The 18,331-nt window shown below is 30.4% G+C and overlaps 2 protein-coding genes across 17 annotated transcripts in view; one reads left to right on the top strand and one right to left on the bottom strand.

Moving 5' to 3' along the window:
- The window catches only part of LOC141457195 (uncharacterized), a 31,339-nt gene that overhangs the window by 6,231 nt on the left and 6,777 nt on the right, over positions 1–18,331 (bottom strand). The window contains exons 7-14 of one of the 16 annotated variants that reach the window (XR_012460247.1): positions 13,109–18,305; positions 12,616–12,872; positions 12,181–12,532; positions 11,127–11,321; positions 9,788–10,022; positions 8,112–8,328; positions 4,016–7,310; positions 504–2,829 (exon numbers count right to left, since the gene is read on the bottom strand). The gene's annotated coding sequence lies outside the window, so the exon portion shown is untranslated. The remainder of the gene's footprint in view (positions 1–503; positions 2,830–4,015; positions 7,311–8,111; positions 8,329–9,787; positions 10,023–11,126; positions 11,322–12,180; positions 12,533–12,615; positions 12,873–13,108; positions 18,306–18,331) is intronic. The other 15 variants (XR_012460248.1, XR_012460249.1, XR_012460254.1 and 12 more) reach the window with 15 other exon arrangements.
- On the top strand, positions 15,023–17,103 carry Egm (acyl-CoA dehydrogenase family member enigma). Its single transcript, XM_074133833.1, has one exon. It carries the CDS (start codon positions 15,023–15,025, stop codon positions 16,862–16,864), a length of 1,842 nt encoding a protein of 613 aa, XP_073989934.1. The 3' UTR covers positions 16,865–17,103.

The raw sequence follows: 18,331 nt of genomic DNA, 5'->3' as shown, positions 1-18,331 counted from the left end.
AGAAACAAAAAAGTTTTTAAAATTTATAATACATGTACAATGTGTAAGAATAATTTATTATGTTCATAGTGTTCACAACTTTTTTTGCATTCGTGTGTGGTGTTGTTTTGTTTAACGTTTCATTAAGATATTCCTGCTAAAAAAAAAATATAATAGATTTTATCTGAAATAAACGGATTTCTCTCTACCGAATAGTATTATCTCATTTGAGAAAAAAAAGAAGTTTCTACTAAGATCACAGACATTTTTTGACCCAGTGTAAACCAAGAGTACTAATTTTGAACTCATATTCGATTAAAAAGAAAAGATCAAAGAATTCTCGAAAAGGTTTAGAGATCAAATTAAATACTTTTTGTAGTGTTCAAAATTAAAGAATTAGCCAGCACCGAACGTAGTTAAGACGAAGCAATAATATTAATTTGTAAGTAACAAGTAAATGATAACATGCTGTTTTCATGCAAGAATAATAAAATATAATTAAATAATTGATAATAAAGTCTTACCTTGCTTAACGAATATCCAAGTTCATCAGTATCTCAATAGATCACCAACCATCAGCACTTGACACTTTTTAAAATAATTCACAATTCTATTTACACTAAAACTATATATCACGCACTAAGTATAACTTAAATTCAATTTATAAAATCGAACTTCACTTTGCCACGCACTAATATTCACTTAAAAAATCGCGTTAATAAAGAGACACCACGAACGAGTTAAAGATGGCCGACGGTAAGTGACCAGGCTGATCAGCTGGTAAGTGAAGGTTATCTGAACAGCTGATTCCAGTTGTTTTTTTTCATTTATTTTTAAAAAAAAAAATGTAATTCTAAATTAAAATTTTTATTAATCTTACCTAAAAAAAGTTAGGTCTTCAAAAAAAAATAGTATGATTTGAATAATGTAATTAAGAGCGATGTCTACCTAATTTTGTAAAGTATTCCAACTTGTCAGATATATCAGCTAAATCAAGAAATATACATAGCTGCTGTTTTACTTAGCGTTTTCTACTTTATGCACGATATGTTCAGTTAATCGTTCAACTTGATGTTATTGATAAACACTTTGACCTGAACCCAAATTAGGGAGATGGTATTTTGTGAGTCAGTCAAGTTATGTAATAGTTGTTAGCAGAAAAATTAGTTCGACCGTAATCATTTAAATTAATAAATAAGTAAGTAAATCCGAATGTAAAAATAAGAATGTGAAGGCTATATAAGTCTTGTGAGTCACTAATATGGTTAAATTTGTGTTTAAGAAGGTCCTGTATAAGTCTTGTGAGTCACCAGTCGATTGAAGTTTTGCTAAACACTGTAAAAAATTTATTAAACTTTTTGTAAAGAAGTTTATAAATAATTTTTTAATAATAAAAAAATAGTGTATGAATAATATTGTCCCCCCCACTTTTAATCTCTTAAATAATAAGAAATTAAAAAAATACGAAAAAACAAAACAAAAAAAATTGTTAAAAAAGGCCACCAGTCTTGAAAGAGAATCTTTAATCGTTTAAATAGTGATTGTTCTGCTACGTAGCAGTGACAGTACAAACTGCAGTTCATTCGTTATTAACTCCATTGTTTTTATTAATTATTATGTACCTTGAGCTTTTTTAAATTAGGCAACATTATAGTTAGATGGCATTAATTATTTGTTAATTATTGATACCGGAAGTAAGCTAAAATAAATTGTTTTATGCTGAGAACAATACATAAAATGTTTCTTGCTTGTCGAATGTGCAATAGTACTGCCATACTATATATATGTGTTATTTGCAGGGCGGGTGGGCGGGGAATTACATTTTAAAATAATTTTTATTTTTGACTAGACAGACATATGGTATGATACCTCTTTCATATTTGATATTAGAAATATTTTTTTTTACAAGAACTTCCATGTATGTTTATGATAGTGATTTTTGACTAGACAGACATGTTATCATTCATATCTTTTTTGTATTCGATGAAGTGAGACTAGAGTAGATATGTTTAAGGAGACGAGCGACAGAGCGACCTACTCCCCTGCTAAGCTCAAGTCGTACTGAAGAGAAATCTTGACAGTTGTATATAGTTGTAGTGCGACCTGGTGGCAAATCTGTAAACTAAAATGTGTTTATATATTTGACAGTTCCAGTAAGTGCTGCTACCTTCTGGCAATTATTAAAACTAATATTTCTTTTATAAATACTTTACTTTTTCTAATGGTTTTTACTTCTTGATTTTCTAAACAGATCGACTCAACATTTACTATCTAGGATTGCCTTTAATATTAATTATCAAATGCAGAAACAACAGCATTACACTGAAATTAACAGACTATTTCCAATGGTTTTTAACCTTTTTTAAAGCCTCTTTAATTCCTTCCACTCTCGCAGCTATTTCTAACCTTTTTTCAGGTTTTCCTTTTTATATTATTTTTTTAAATTAAACTCTTTTTAACAATAAATCTGTATCAACATGTTAACAAAACATATTTAACAGTTTATTTTTATTTTGGGAAATTATTTCTTTCATCCTGTTGTCTGTTCGCAGTGGAAGTTTTTTTTAGATGAAAAGGAGAATAAATAAGATTCTTTTTTAATTTTTTTTGTATACAGCAAACAAATTAAACAGTATATTAAAAACAAAGAACATGCAATTAGAAGTAAAAATTCTAACATTACATTGTGAAATTAACGTGCATATTACATATAGTAACTACATAAATACTTGTTTTATTAATTGATTCTTCAGAAAAATTTCCTAGGATAGATGATTTACATCTATTTCACTTGGGCTTCTATTAATGAACAGTTTTGCTGCCAGTACTCCAGTATCAGAGGTATTCAATCTGAAAATCAACATTATGTACAATCAACAATATTAATGTACTTAAAATAATTAGTTTTTACTGAATTTAGCTTGAATTAAGAACCTATAAAAAGAAATCTATAATAACTGATTATTTATTCATAAAAATTAAATAAATGTGAATAAATGAAAGTATAAAACATTTTTTAAAGAACCTAACCCTTTCTTTCAAAGAAAATGAAATATATTTTCAAAAACCGTACTTATTATTTATCAATAAGATTACTCTGATTGAACAATACAACAACAAACATGCTACTAATATACTATTTTTTTTTATACAGAATACAAAATAGTTCAGTGATTGGAAAATATAACAGAATTTCAATGAAATTAAAACCTTCTTTCAAAAAATTGAAAAATTTTTTAGCTACGAAGATAAAAATGTATACATGAAAAAAGTTTTAGTTTAAGTAGTATTACTCTAAACGTAGTAAATAATAGATAGGAATACTTGAAGAACAGTTCCACAGTTACGAGAATCTAGTTTAGTTTATTATCAAAATAGAATGGATGCAAATTACCTCATAAATAAGGTCGTACTTGCTGGAAGTATAGAAGGATCCTTCAAAATAATGAAATGGGCTATAATAGCGGATTTAACCATATAAACCGTATAAATATGGAAATTGTTCTGTCAAGTAGTAATGTTTCTGAGTGGGGCAGTATATTCCTGAATATTTGAATATGTTTAGAGACACGTTTCAAAAACAAGTTCGTTGACGATGCAATTAATAGTGATTATAGTCATTATAGTGTGCTTGAATTCAACTCGGATGATGATCATACCTGACCAGTAATATGTCCTTACACCATCTAAGATGGATTATTAAATTAAAGTAAGAAGTGCTACATTAAAATTAGGCAACTGTCCATTTAAAGATGAGTTAGATGTGTGTCCAATGTGTAATTTGGAGGTTGTGGAAGATTTGCATAACTTTTTGATTGAATGTCCACCGTATACTCATTTAAGATATAAAAGCTTTAAAAGAACTTATCTCTCCACTAGAGATGATTGGTTTGCTAAATGGAAAAGATTGGATGGCACTTGTTAATTATTGCACTTGTAAATCTGCATATTTAAGTAGAAGTATGAAGCAGAAGTTTTAAATCATTAAAAAAAAAACTGAGAAACAACATGGTGTAAGGTGAAAACATGTACTTACTGTTGCTGCAGGGGTTAAAATGTGTTACAGTGGATAAAATGTCATCAATATCATCAACCCAGCCATTCGTTTGAATTGAACTAGTTCAGAATTACCATTAGAATGTTGAAAAAACGCTGAGAACAAAAATAAAAATTATATAAACCATTACTTACACAATTGTTTTCATTGTAATTTAAAAATATTTAGAAAAAAATATATTTTCAATAAGTTCGAATTTAAAACTAATAGTGCGAACCTTGCAAAATCCAAGGTCCATAATTCTAGGACTTTATTAAACTTTACATTATTAATTTAAATTTCATGGAGATTACTCTCTCCTTTAAATAAGAGAAATGTGAATATTTACGTGGAAGTTCATAATTCCCAAATACATAATCGTAATTAGCAATTTACTTTTACAGCAATAAAGACGACCAAAAATTATTGACATGTTACGAATTAAATCTACCTACTTATGACCGTTGAAACATTTTTATGAAACAAAATAATGAAGACTAAAATCAATTTTTTAAAATTACATGCGCACACTTAAAATGCATTTAATATCAACTGTCTTGGAAACATGCCAATTTCATAAACACTTCTAAACACATCAACTCGTAATTAAAAATATACGTAAACACAAAAAATCTTGCTTACCTGCAAGAAGTCCTTAACGCAGTAAGGATGCAAAAACAAGTTTTTTAATTTCCTAGGAAGTTTTTGCTTAATGCTAATAGATAATACAATCAGTTTTCTAAGGTACATAAAGTTCTCACTGCTGCTTACAGCAGCATCAACTTAAAACTATCAATAATTAATAAAAAGAACATTAAATTATAAACAGTGAATTATAAACATGGAATTTTTTGTAGAGAAAAAACTTTTTTAAAATACTGAACATTTAATAAATAAATCAAATTATTAGTGATGCAATATGATAAAGAGAATATTTGGACAATACCTTATGACCGTTTTACCCTAGTCGTTTTGTTAGGAGGTTATTTAATGTTTCTTCTAATAGAGTCAAAGTACATGTTCATGCTACCTAGCGGTAATCACTGGAACTAGTTCCAATGTAATTACATCTTTCTAGTTCATGCTATTGCCGCTAGATAGCATTGGTATGTCCTTAATACGTCTATTTTTTTGGACTTCAATTTGTCATTTATTCTTTGATTTAAATAAAGCAAATACTAAAATAATATATTTATAAATTCCACTCTCTTCACAAGCTATATATAATAGAACCAACCAATCTTATGTAACTATTTTAATAATTATGGGACAATAATATTGGTATAACAAGGAAAGAAAATACTTAATAAAATTCTCCATAAGATGAATTGAGATTTCACTATTTACAAGTAACATAAGTAAACTTTCCATAAGTAAATCAATAAAAACTAACGATTTTTATAAGAAGTTGAAGTTGAAGATGTGGAGTAGAAAGTTGTCTACAAATCTAACATGTTCCTCAGCCATGCTAATCTATCACTGTATCCATTAATCAACAGTAAGACTTCAAACTTCTGCAATTACTTTATGCAAATATGAAAATACATTGAAGGTGATAATAGATTGGCTCAAAGGTGACTTGCAATCACAAAGGTTCAGCTTAAGGAAGCGAACAGAAGGCCTCAGAAAAACATTTCAATACAAGCTCTAGATCTTAATGATTTAATGAAAGTACGTTATTGAATTTTCTTCGCACACCTCATTTGCCGATTCGTAAAAATATTTATCGAAAACAAATATGTCCCTTGAAAACTGAATAACTAAATTTACTTGGTAAATTTACACTTTCTTATTAATATAGGTAAGAAAAATTAATTTAATTGTAATGAGTGCTTGGTGGACATTAAAGTAAAAGTGAAAAATTAAAGGGACATGTGACAAAGATAAGCATAATACATTATCAGGCCGATAAAAAGAGGGAAGGTCTTGATCACATGAAATGGGCTATAATAGCTGATTTAACCATATTAAAAAAGTAATGAACAGTATAAATATGGAAACTGTTCTGTCGAGTAGTAATGTTTCTGAGTGGAGAGTATATTCCTGAATATTTGAATATGTTTAGAGACATGTCTCAAAAACAAGTTCTTTGACGATGCAATTAATAGTGACTATAGTCATTATAGTGAGCTTGAATTCAATTTCAATGATGATCATTACCTGACCAGCAATATTCCTTAGACCATCTAAGATGGATTATTATAGTAAGAAGTGCTACATTAAAATTAAGCAACTGTCCATTTAAAGATTAATCAGATGTGTGTCCAATGTGTAATTTGGAGGTTGTGGAAAATTAGCATTACTTTTTGGGTGAATGTCCACCGTATACTCATTTATGATATAAATGCTTTTTTAAAAGAACTTAACTCTCCACTTAGATGATTGGTTACTGAATGGAAAAGATTGGATGGCACTTGTTAATTATTGTAAATCTGCATTTTTACGCAGAAATATGATTATTATATAGATGTCACACTTAGTTTTGAGATACCTATTGAATAAAACTAAGGAGAAGAAATTTTGATTTTATCTTTTTGCAAGTGTGTATAAATTTAGTTTATTTACACCATAAGTTGGTTTATTTTTGTTTTTATTTACAATTTACTTATTAGATTTTTTGGTTTTTATTTTTATTTACTTTGAATATATGAGTTCATTTACCACTCTGTAACGGTTGTACAATCAACAAGTGACTTAATTATACCAAGAAGTAATTTTTGTCAAATTTATGTAATTATAAATAAAGATTTATTATTATAATAGCGGAAGACAACACCCTCCATCTGCCTATTTGAGATAGTTGACCTAATTGTTGCAAAAAGTTCAGTTTTGAAGAAGTAAAAAGACCAATCAAATTATGTATGTAATGAAATATTTCGAATGTGCAGTCTGTACAACACTAATGTTTATGACTTAATAATTCACTTCGGTAAACCAATTTGATCAATAAAAAGCCCTAACATGATAGAGAATCATTAATAGTGTAAGCACATGCACTTAAAAAAAAAACACGTAAATCTAAGTTCATGTACCTTCTGGATAGTTTGAATTTAGACAAATCATTGCACTTACTAGGTATCTAATCTATTACTGTATACTTTATTATTTATCTTTTGATAATATGAAAAAATATCTTAACTGAGAAACAACATGCTGTAAAGGTGAAAACATGTACTTACTGTTTCTGTAGGGGTTAAAATGTATTACAATGGATAAAATGTCATCAATATCATCAACCCAGCCATTTGTTTGAATTGAACTAGTTCAGAATTACCATTAGAAAGTTGAAAGAACGCTGAGAACAAAAATAAAAATTATATAAACTATTACTTATACAATTGTTTTTATTGTGATTTACAAATATTTAGAAAAAAAATCTATTTTCAGTAAGTTCGAATTTAAAACTATTGTAATAGTGGGAACCTTGCAAAATCCAAGATCCATAATTCTAGGACGTTATTAAACTTTACATTAATTTAAATTTCATGGAGATTACTCTCCTCTCTAATTGAGACAAATGTAAATACTGACGATATAAAATGTTAATCAACTCGGCTGAAGAACATTTAATAAATAATGCACAATTATTAAACTGTTGCTACATGATAAGAGAATATTTGGACAAAACCGTGTAACCTTTTTACCCCATGCCTTGCCAGACAGTTGTTAGGTTATTTAATAGTGTCAAAGTACATGTTCATGCTACCTAGCGGTAATCACTGAAACTACTTCGTTATTACATATTTTAAGTTCAAGCTACTGCCGCTAGATAGCAGTCGCATGACCTTGTCTATTTTTTTTCCATTCCTAATTTTAAAGTAAGAACAGAATTTATTGAATTTCTAATAAGGTTGCCCAATTTGTTTAATTTGAATATAAGAACTTCAATTTCCGATTTATTCTCTGATTTAAATCGAGCAAATACCAAAATAATATATTTATAAATTCCACTCTCTTCACAAGCTATGTTTAATAAAATAATATTGGTACAAGAAGCAAGGAAAATTCTTAATAAATCTCCATAAGATGTATTGATATTTCACTATTTACAAGCAACGTAACTAAAATTTCCACAAGTAAATCAATAAAAACTAACGATTCTTATAAGAGGTTGAAGATGTGGAGTAAAAGGTTGTCAACAAATCTAACGTGTTCCTCAGCCATGCTCATCCATTGTATCCATCAATCAACAGTAAAACTTCAATCTTCTGCAATTACTTATGCAATGACGATCCTCTTCAACTAGACCTTGATTTGGTCATCATCAACTTCAGCAGGTTGACCCGAGCGTTGGTCATCTTTGAGGGAATAATCTGCAGAACGAAATTTTCTTAAACAATTTGGACAAGTACGCTCTGTTAAGCAGTCAATGCCATAAACTTCGCATATCTCTTTGTGAGCTTCAGCAGCTTTTTTCCCTTTGTGGAAATAAAAAAGTAAAATATACCAAAAATGTTCGTTTCTGCGCTCCATTTGAAATGGATCCATAAATACGAATTTTGGACGCACAACTGGTTTCTAAAGTAACCTCAATATTACCTTTCTAATGATGATACGGCAAAGTAGGATGATAGTTAATATTAACGCCAATGTTAGATTGTAAATGAAAAGTTGACCATTTCTGAAATGCTGAAGTAAAAACTATGAGATAAATTGAAATTGGACCAAATTTATCTAGATTTTTGCTGTTTCAGTATTTGAAAGTTCATATTGGGGGAAATGCTAGTCTGCAAATCTTAGGTCGATCTATTTTGGAACAACAAGAAGTAAAAACCATTATAAAACGAGAAAATCTTCTTTTAATTTCTCTGGAGTTCTGCTGTTTCTGTATTTGATAGTTCACATTAAAGGCGTTGCTAGATTGTACATATAGGTCCATCTATTTTGAAGAACAAGATGTAAAAACTATTGAAAAAGTAGAAATAGTCTAATTTTACAAGAATACATCTTTTTCTTTTTCTGCATTTGATTGTTAATAATAAGGGCAACGCTAGATTTTACACCTTGGATCGATCTTTCATAAAAAACAAAAATTAAAATCTGTTTGAAAAGGTGGAATTAGCCACCTAATTTAGCGGAAATGTGCTGTTTCTGAATTTCGTAGATTTTATTTAAGCCAATGTCAGATTGTAAATAAAAAGTTGACCATTTCTGAAAAAGCGGAAGTTATAACCACAAGCTAAATTAGATGTTGTCTTAATTTTTCTAGAATTTTACTGTTTCTATTCTAATTTGTCTGGAGTTTTGCTGTTTCAGATTTTGAAAGTTAATATTAAGAACAATGCTAGATTGTACATGTTAGGTCGATCTAATTTGAAAAACAAGAAGTAAAAACCAATGGAAAAGTGGAAATAGTCTCCTCATTTTTACTGGAGTACATCTGTTTAAACATTTGATAGTTAACATTAATGCCAATGTAAGATTGTAAATGAAAGGTTGACCATTTCTGAAAAAGCGGAAGTAAAAACCATAACATAAATTGGAAGTTGAAGATGTGGAGTAAAAGGTAGTCAACAAATATAACGTTGTTCTTCAGCCATGCTCATCCATTCTATCCATCAATCAACAGTAAGACTTCAATCATTTGCAATTACTTTATGCTAATATGAAAATACATTGAATGTGATAATAGATTGGCTCAAAGATGACTTCTTACTTAAATGCACGGCTGTCAAACTTTTATCGGATGAGAATATCACTTACTACTTACTAAAAACTTCACTCAGCTCGATACTGAAAATTTAAGTTTTACTATTAAGTTTGTCGTCTTACCATTACCACAGGAAGACTTCGCAATCCTTTCTAGAACAAAGCGTCTCAACCTATCTTTTAGATTATTCAGGGTAGCGTTTTACATTTATTTATTTTTTAAATGTGTCCAATATTCAATCAAAACCAGCTGTAATTAAAGTAAGCAAAGAAGAATTCATAAACTAAATTTTGTTGTTTTTTTTCAGCTCTTGAAGCATTGCTCTTATTGAAGACTAGAATAAATACAAACGGATTACTGAAACAAAACAGCATTTACAGCGAAATAATAAAGATTACAATACAATAACCAGAAATAAATTTAGTTTAGTGGATGCACTAATAAATATACACCAACGAATTCTGGTGGGAGCATTCACAAATTTCTCTCGTCACAACTTAGGTATTTTTTATATATTTTTGTCATGTTACACCAGCGCCTAGATAAGTAACAATGACAATAACTGACCACTACAAACTCAATAATTGAGGGGAGAAGTTACCCAGTGATAACACTCTCTAAGTCGTATTCAGGATTAGCTACTCTCTTGAGAAGAGAAGAAATCGCGAGGCCACTGACGTTTCAATCGTCTGGGAAGATGATCTGGATGGTGATGAGATGATAATGGCGGACAAGAGGATTGGAATGAGAGTGCAAGTTCTGATGAAAATTTTTATAACGAGTTCGTGCAACCTGACCTACAAACGGAATTTCCAAGTCTGTGTGGATGGTTAGATTTGAAACGTAAAATGGAGCATTAACGATAGTGCGGAGAATTTTAGACTGAAGAGACTGAATTCGTTGCAGATTGGAGCGTTTCGTTGAACCCCACAGTTCAATACCGTACGTCCAGGCGGGTTTTAGTATAGAATTGTAAATCAGTCGTTTGTTATTATTGTAATTATTGTTGTGAAAGTCTTGAACGTTGGTCTAGTAGTCATTTAAGCGAACGATAACGTTAACTTCAGTTCGTTTAAGTCGTGTGTGAGGGTTCCAAACTTAGGTATTTATTAAATTTTCTTTAAATATACTAATTTTTCTAAAATATAATATAAAGTAATTCTTCAATATTATTACACATGTTAAGTATCATAAAATGATATGAAACCATAAAATCGGGAAAACAGGATTTCGCTAGATAATGGATAAAAGGGATATGGAGTCATTATGAATGGTAAGATCAATGCGAACCGAAGAGGATTTACTATTATTCTAAAGATTTTTGATTAGGGAGACTGGATTCACTGACGATTGGAAAAGTAGTACCCCACGATTTCTGTACGAATTGCTTCCCAAGCAGCAGCTATAACAGTCTCTTATTGATTACAGTTTTTAGCTTCTGCCGAAAGATAAGCCATTTACCTTAAGAAGACGATGAAAAGAGAAAGGTCTTGTTCACTTTACACTTGCTCCAGCAAGTAATTCTCATTCTACTCCTGCTTGTAGGCACTACTACATACTTCCTTCATTCTCGGCTCTCCCCGGATCGCACTACCCTTACTAACTGAGCAGACTGAGTAAGGGAGAGTACGTAGGGTTATCCAAAGTATTAACAAACTGTCAAACATTTGTAAAAATTATGAATTAAAAAATTGAAATCTAGTACATGTTAAAAAGAAATGTTTTTTTTTTTAAATTCATTCATTGCGAGTAATATTTTAGAACTGAGAAGTTGGAAATGTATTTTATACAAGGGAGGCGCGAGAATTTAAGTCTGATTAATGAATGTATAAACAAGGAATTGTCATATAGTTTTAAGGAGAAGAATGAGATTTCTGCTTTAGTGTTTTAATAACTAATCGAGACGTGAAATGTACACCCCAGGTAGAGCAACCGATTTGACGTTTTGTTTGCAAAATTATTGGAAAAATAAGGAACTTCCGTCAAGTGGCTAGCCAATTTGAACAATCGAATTCACGCTTGAATTTCGAATGACAATTACAAAATAATTGAAAAATACGAAATTCTTGTCTAGTTTTGGACTAACCTATTTGATTTCTGATTCACTATATTAATAACTAAGACATAAGTTGGATCATACACCTAGGGTTGCCTTTACTTAGAAGTTACGTTCCAGAATGAATGGAAAAATTAGGGATTCTCGTCTAGTCGACTGGAAAGTTTGACATTTCTGCTTAAGTCTATGAATAAATAGCTCCAAAAGGAGCCACTAAACTAAACATCAAAATTTGAATTTTCCATCATTGATTTTCATCACACACGAAACTTGACAATTCCTAAAAACATTTATCGAAAACAAATATATCCGTTGAAAACTAAATAACATTCTACATGATCGTAACAACTTGTAATTATTATGGGTGAGAAAAATTGATTGAATTGTAACGAGTGCTTGGTGGATATTAAATAAAAAGTGAAAAATTAAAGGGCCAAGTGACAAAGATAAGCAAAATACCTTATGAAGCCGATACACAAGGAAAGGTCTTGTTCACACAACACTTGCTCCAGCAAGTAATTCTCATTCTACTCCTTCTTGTAGACACAACTACCCTCTTCATTGTTGTTACGAAATAGTCGAAATACTGAGCTTCCTTTTTATTAAATCTATATCTATAGATTTATTGACTCCTCTAGTTATACTGTTAATGTAATATAAGCAGTCAATGCCATGTTCAGGTCTAACTCGTTCTACATGAGAATTAGGCTTATCGTACATATCTTCCTCGTCTTGGAATCTTGTCTTGTGGTTTGGTTCACCTTCTTATTTACAATGATTTTACTCCACAATAATCAATCATTTGTTGGTCCTGATATAAAAGTTACTCAATGTAGGTAATAAGAAAGAAAATAATATGCACTCTATGAAAGTAAGAAATTGAAATCTACATACCCTTGCGATCTAGTAAAATAACTAAGAACTACTGATTCCAAAGTAGTTATTTAGTTTTGTAACTATTAGTTTTATTAGAAGTAACTATTGTAGTAACAATATAGAAGATACATCATCTGTTGACTGAGAGCAATGTAATTATGTTTCCGTTATAGAAATAAACTTGTTTTAAAGGTTACTTATTAGAAATCTATTTGAGACACTTATTTTAGAGCTGCTTTTAGCTCATGATTAGCTAACGTCAGCTCTGGAATTCTCTAAAATGAAGGAAAGATATTTGTACATTAATACCACATAACTGAAATATGGGAGAGAAATTCAAGAAATGAATGCAGAGATTCTTCCCCAGAGTTTAGAAGTTTTTAATAATAATTGTAATTTTTTTTAGAGTAAACGATACATTTTTCTATCAATCCATCTATATAACACTCTCTCATATACATTTCTTGATACGCTTCCCTTTGTTGCACTTTTTATATCAACTGTAACATACCTATTAATATGTGTAAAATCTACCGATGTTGTAAAATGAAGAAGATGGACCATTCGGTACATATACAAGACCAGACAGTTACAACAACTAATCTGCAGAAGTAGAGTTTAAAGCTGTCACGCTAATGGCTACTTCAGATAAAGTTTCGGGCGACCAGTGGCAACTTTCATCTAAACTACCATTTTAATTTACTTCAGTTTCACATTCTGCAGTTTACTTCAGTTTTACATTAATAGTAAACATATTAAACATTTACTCCAGCGTTACTGAAACGGAATACTCGTTTATAATTAGTGTGCAGTTATGCCACTTAGAGCTATATTCTGCCCTGTAGTATGACACCTTCAGATGATTCTCTAAAATCGGAATAAATAGCAGTCGATCGCGAAACTATGCTTCGACTTCCACTGACTACAGAGGCGAGTCAAATTGGCGAACGTAACTTTTAAAAAACGGTTTTGGCTCCTTTATTTATAGACCCTACATTAGGAGCTGCCTTAAGCTCTAAAAAAGCTACCGGTTGCTCTGAAATTCTCAAAATATATGATAACACATTTGTATTAGAAGATCACACAACGAAATTTTATATGTATTTGGTCTTCTTTTCAATTAATGAATGTTATATAGTAAAAAACCTCATGTTTATTTAATACCCCTTCTGCCATAATGAATGAAGTGATTTCAGAAGGCAGATATCGCAACATATTATAAATTTAAAGTCTTTCATACTACCTAATCTTATAAATACTTCATGTTGGTAACCAACTTCATCTGAATTTAATGTAATACAATTTTCCAATCACAACTAAACTGAAAATGTCTAACTTCCATAGAGAAAACAAAATTAAATAGAAATATTAAATGTAAATTCTGCATTTTCATAGACAGTCATGACGAAGTTATTGTAACATCCCGACAATAAAGTTTTCGTTTGAAACTTCAGTTTTCATTAATTTCTAGAATTTTCAGAAGCTATTATTTTGACAAATAAAAAAAGCTTTTGATTAAAAGGATAGAACAAAATGTAAACCAGAAATATTTACCTCTCCCCACAAAATGCAAATATAAAATGTAATTGTTTAAAACAAATACGATTTTCATCTGAGAGGCTTGTTCGTAATAGAAAGTACTATTATTTTTAAATCATCTTAAAACTTATTTTGAAACTTCAGTATTAATTATATTTATTTTTTTACAACCTCATAGTAAAATGTAGAACACATCACAGATTTGGTCCATCGTAACACACTGTTTGATACATCCCTCATCAATTGTCACTGTTGATAAATTAGCTTAATTTAAACCTTACGGGCTAGCGAATCACAAGTTCTACACTGATTCTGACTCATATTAATCTTACAGACTGAGTGATGGAGGTTACATATCTGTTTAAGAGAAATCACATGATATGGTATTAAGTACATATGTGTGATATTTAAAATGTTACTGACCTGTAAAACATTTATTGAAAAATAATGAAATTTAATTAATGAAATCTAGCATGAATTTAAGGCTTGTGTATTTTTATATATGGACAATATTTTAGAATTGTATTTTACATGAAGAGGGCGCTCTTTTTGCAAGCCGAAAACACTACAATTTAACCTCTTTCATTTGAACTGGGAATTATTGTAAAATTATAATAAATCATTATAGAATTGAAGTTTGAAGAGCATGTAATTTGATTCACTTAACACACTTAATAAGACTTTTAACATGAACTTACAAGTAACATGCCGGTAGATGCACGCTTTTTATTTATTTTTCCTTCAGTGTTTAGGTGCAGTTTGCTCAGCAGTGTGTGTGTGTTTGGTCAAGTGATGCGTACAGATTAATGATATCTATTTTGTTTCGGTTATTTTTTGTTTGCTTGCTTCAAATGTAATTACTATTCATGAATTGCTTAATCCCACGATGGCTTATAAAGGTTGTTCATTTAGTAAATTCATTTTAAGAAACGTTCATAATCATATAGTGAGAAAGACACATTCAGATGTTGCCCCAGTCAGTAACGCAACTATCGGAATTAAGACTAAAGCAAAGAAAGATCCATTTATGAAGAACGTTTTTCTGGGTATTGTAGATAAAGATATTTTGCAGTTTCCCGAAGTTGAAATAATAGAAGATAATGTCCAGACTGGCATTCAACAACAAATACACACAAAGGCAATATCTGTGGAAGAAGATTCATTTACTAAAATCCTTCGATCTGGCATCTGTAGGCTAGGATTTCCTGAAACGTATGGAGGCCTCCCTTGCCCCTCTACACGACTATTGAAAGAAATAGAACAGCTTGAAATATCACCTCCATTAGCCTGTCTAGTTGAAGCGCAATACTCCTTAATCATAGAAAATATTGTAAATTATGGTTCAGATCTGCAAAAAAAGAAATATCTTAGTGATCTTATGTCAGGCACTGCCATTGGTGCTTACGCGGTAGAAGAAGAAGGCGCCGGAATCGATCCATCCTCCATTCGCTTTAAAGCAATCGCTAATGTTTATTCTGAAACCCCTTCTTATACTTTAAATGGTGAAAAAAATTGGATTATTAATGCAAACAAAGCAAAGCTATTTTTAGTTTTAACGCAAGTTCAAGATACCAACAGAGAAACAGATCTCGGATCATTAACTGCCTTTTTAGTGGATAGAGACACTCCGGGTATTACTGTAAGTAAACAGAAAAATTTAACGAGTGAATATGATATTTGCCGAGTCAAGTTCGATCAGGTTGTTGTGCCTGAAGAGTCTTTACTAGGAGGTATAGGAGATGGATGTAAAATAGCTGTGACTAGCCTAGAAACCAACAAATTTATATTTGCTATATCTACTTTAAACCTTATTCGCAAACTTGCAAAACAAGCTACAATTCAAATATGTCAAACTAATAGTTTCCCTATACCGTTGAAAGATTTTGAATTTGTACAATGTAGAATATCGAAAATTATCATGACTCTTTATGCACTTGAGAGTTCTATGTATCTGCTGGCTGGTATGAAAGATAGTTATGAAATGGATACAGCACTAGAATCGGTAATTTTTCAGAATTTAATTTATTCATACGGCTTTAATGCTATTAACGAATGTATAAATCTTTTTGATAACCGTGCATTGGACATTTCTTTTAAATCTGACATTGATTATCTTTTTTTACTTTCTCGATCATTTGTTAGTCCGGAAATGTTGAAATTCTATATTACATTGAAAGGACTCCAACATGCAGGTAGTTATTATGCTAATATAGTAAAGAAATCTAGGAATCCATTAAACTTCCCTGGTTTTGTACTTAGAAGAATGTGGGAGTTACGGGGACAGACAGTAGATTCTCCCAAATTGGATAAAAAACTTTATATGGAACTTCATCCTAGTTTGAAAATGAATGCAGATCAATTAGAATATTGCGTTTATCGTCTGCAGTACGGCATAGACAACTTACTTACAGTACATGGAGCGGAAGTCGTCCAACGACAACTTGATCTAGTTAGATTGACTGAAGTAGCAAGCGATATTTTCACCATGTTTGCCGTACTGAGCAGAGCATCAAGATCATACTGCACAGGAATTCGTTTTTATGATCAAGAAGTTATAGTGGCAAACGCTTGGTGTCAAGCAGCAATGAAAAGAGTTAAAAAGAATATTTCTGAGGTTGTAGGGAGTAAAAACAATATTAATGATTTGACAGTTATAAAATTAGCGCCAGACATTTTTGAACAAAAAGGTTATTTCTTTGCTTGCCCCACTGAAAAAAATATTCATTAAGTTTTTTTTTTACTTCCCTAAGTAATTTACGCAGTAGACATGTGGAATGTCACAAAGATTGTAGCAATGAAAACAGTACTCAAACATGCCGCATAGACATCGATTTTTATTATCTAAATTTATTTTTTATTTATTTTGCAAATGTGCTTGATTTTTAATTAAAACTAACAAGTTATTCTGTCGATGTAAAAATTAAAATAATCACATTTGAGTATTACCAATAAATTTTTTCACGGAAAGATGTTTATAGGTCAATTGGTAAAAACCTAGCAATCCTTACAGATTAACCAAACTTCTTAAAACAAAGTACAGACACACATGATTAATGTTACCTAAACAGCCAGCTTTCATGACAAAAATATTAATGTGAACAAATTTCTCTTAATACAATCCTCATTGGCAAATTACCTGCAATCATAGTTTTAGTAACATATTTAATTGATAAGGAAAAATAACAAATACAAGTGAAACGCCATTACTTAAATTCGTTGCACACGAAGTTTAAAGAAAATCGGTTTAATTGTCGTGCAGTAAGAAAAATCGTTTTAGCCACGGACGCGCACATCCGGCTTATGAGTTCGATCAAAAAATCTTAGGACCTTATTACGTTTCTCACCAATTTATATCTGGTGAAGCAACCTTGCAATTTTAGAATCGTCCAAATGTTTCTTGCATCAAGCGAAGTCAGGTTGACTTCATATAGTTGTATATAGAATTTCTAAACTTCTATCTCTAAAGCCTGCCTAGAAAATTTTCAAATTAACGTGACAAGACCTATCCCCATTTAGAATAAATTAAAGTTAAATAAAAATACAAGCCTGAGAAATAAAAAGCAACAACTTTAAAATCATTCATTAAAGATGCCATTCCTTTACAGTCTCTTCAAATTCGTAATTTTCTCAAACATTTTAATATTTCTAGAACTACTTAGTTAAGCATCACAAAAAAGAAAAAATGACACTAGAGAAACATTAAACTTCACCTTCAATAAACATTAATTAAAATGATACGAAATGTTTATGAAGTTTAAAGATAATCAAAAAAGCGGAGAAACCAACTCTAAACCACTGCCCTCCCACTTAATGAATTTTCAAGAATCTTATTTCATTGTAAGAAATGTAAATACAGTGAAATTTGTAAAATAATTTTAAATACTCAGACCTTAAAATTTGTATTTCTTATTAAAAACGCTGTTTCGACAATTGGACACCATTTACTTTAAGGTGGGAGGAGAAAACAAGTGTAATATGTTTAGCAGTTCTGGGGCAATTCGTAAAAATTTGAAAAATACCTTTATTTTAAATTCCACAATTTTATATAGTGACTCACTACAAACAGAGAAGCAGCAAATCATTTTTTTCACTTTCTATTCGGCAAATAATTATCTTTCACTTTCTAACAGTCGTCGAACTTTACTTTTGAAGTTCCAAATATAAAAAAACTAAAATAAAAGGAAAGGATGGATAT

The sequence above is a fragment of the Rhodnius prolixus genome, unplaced genomic scaffold, assembly GCF_049639745.1.
Source record: "Rhodnius prolixus isolate KJV_2025 unplaced genomic scaffold, Rpr scaffold_10, whole genome shotgun sequence".
Taxonomy (NCBI): Eukaryota; Metazoa; Arthropoda; class Insecta; order Hemiptera; family Reduviidae; genus Rhodnius; species Rhodnius prolixus.
This window is presented reverse-complemented; position numbering and strand designations above follow the sequence as displayed.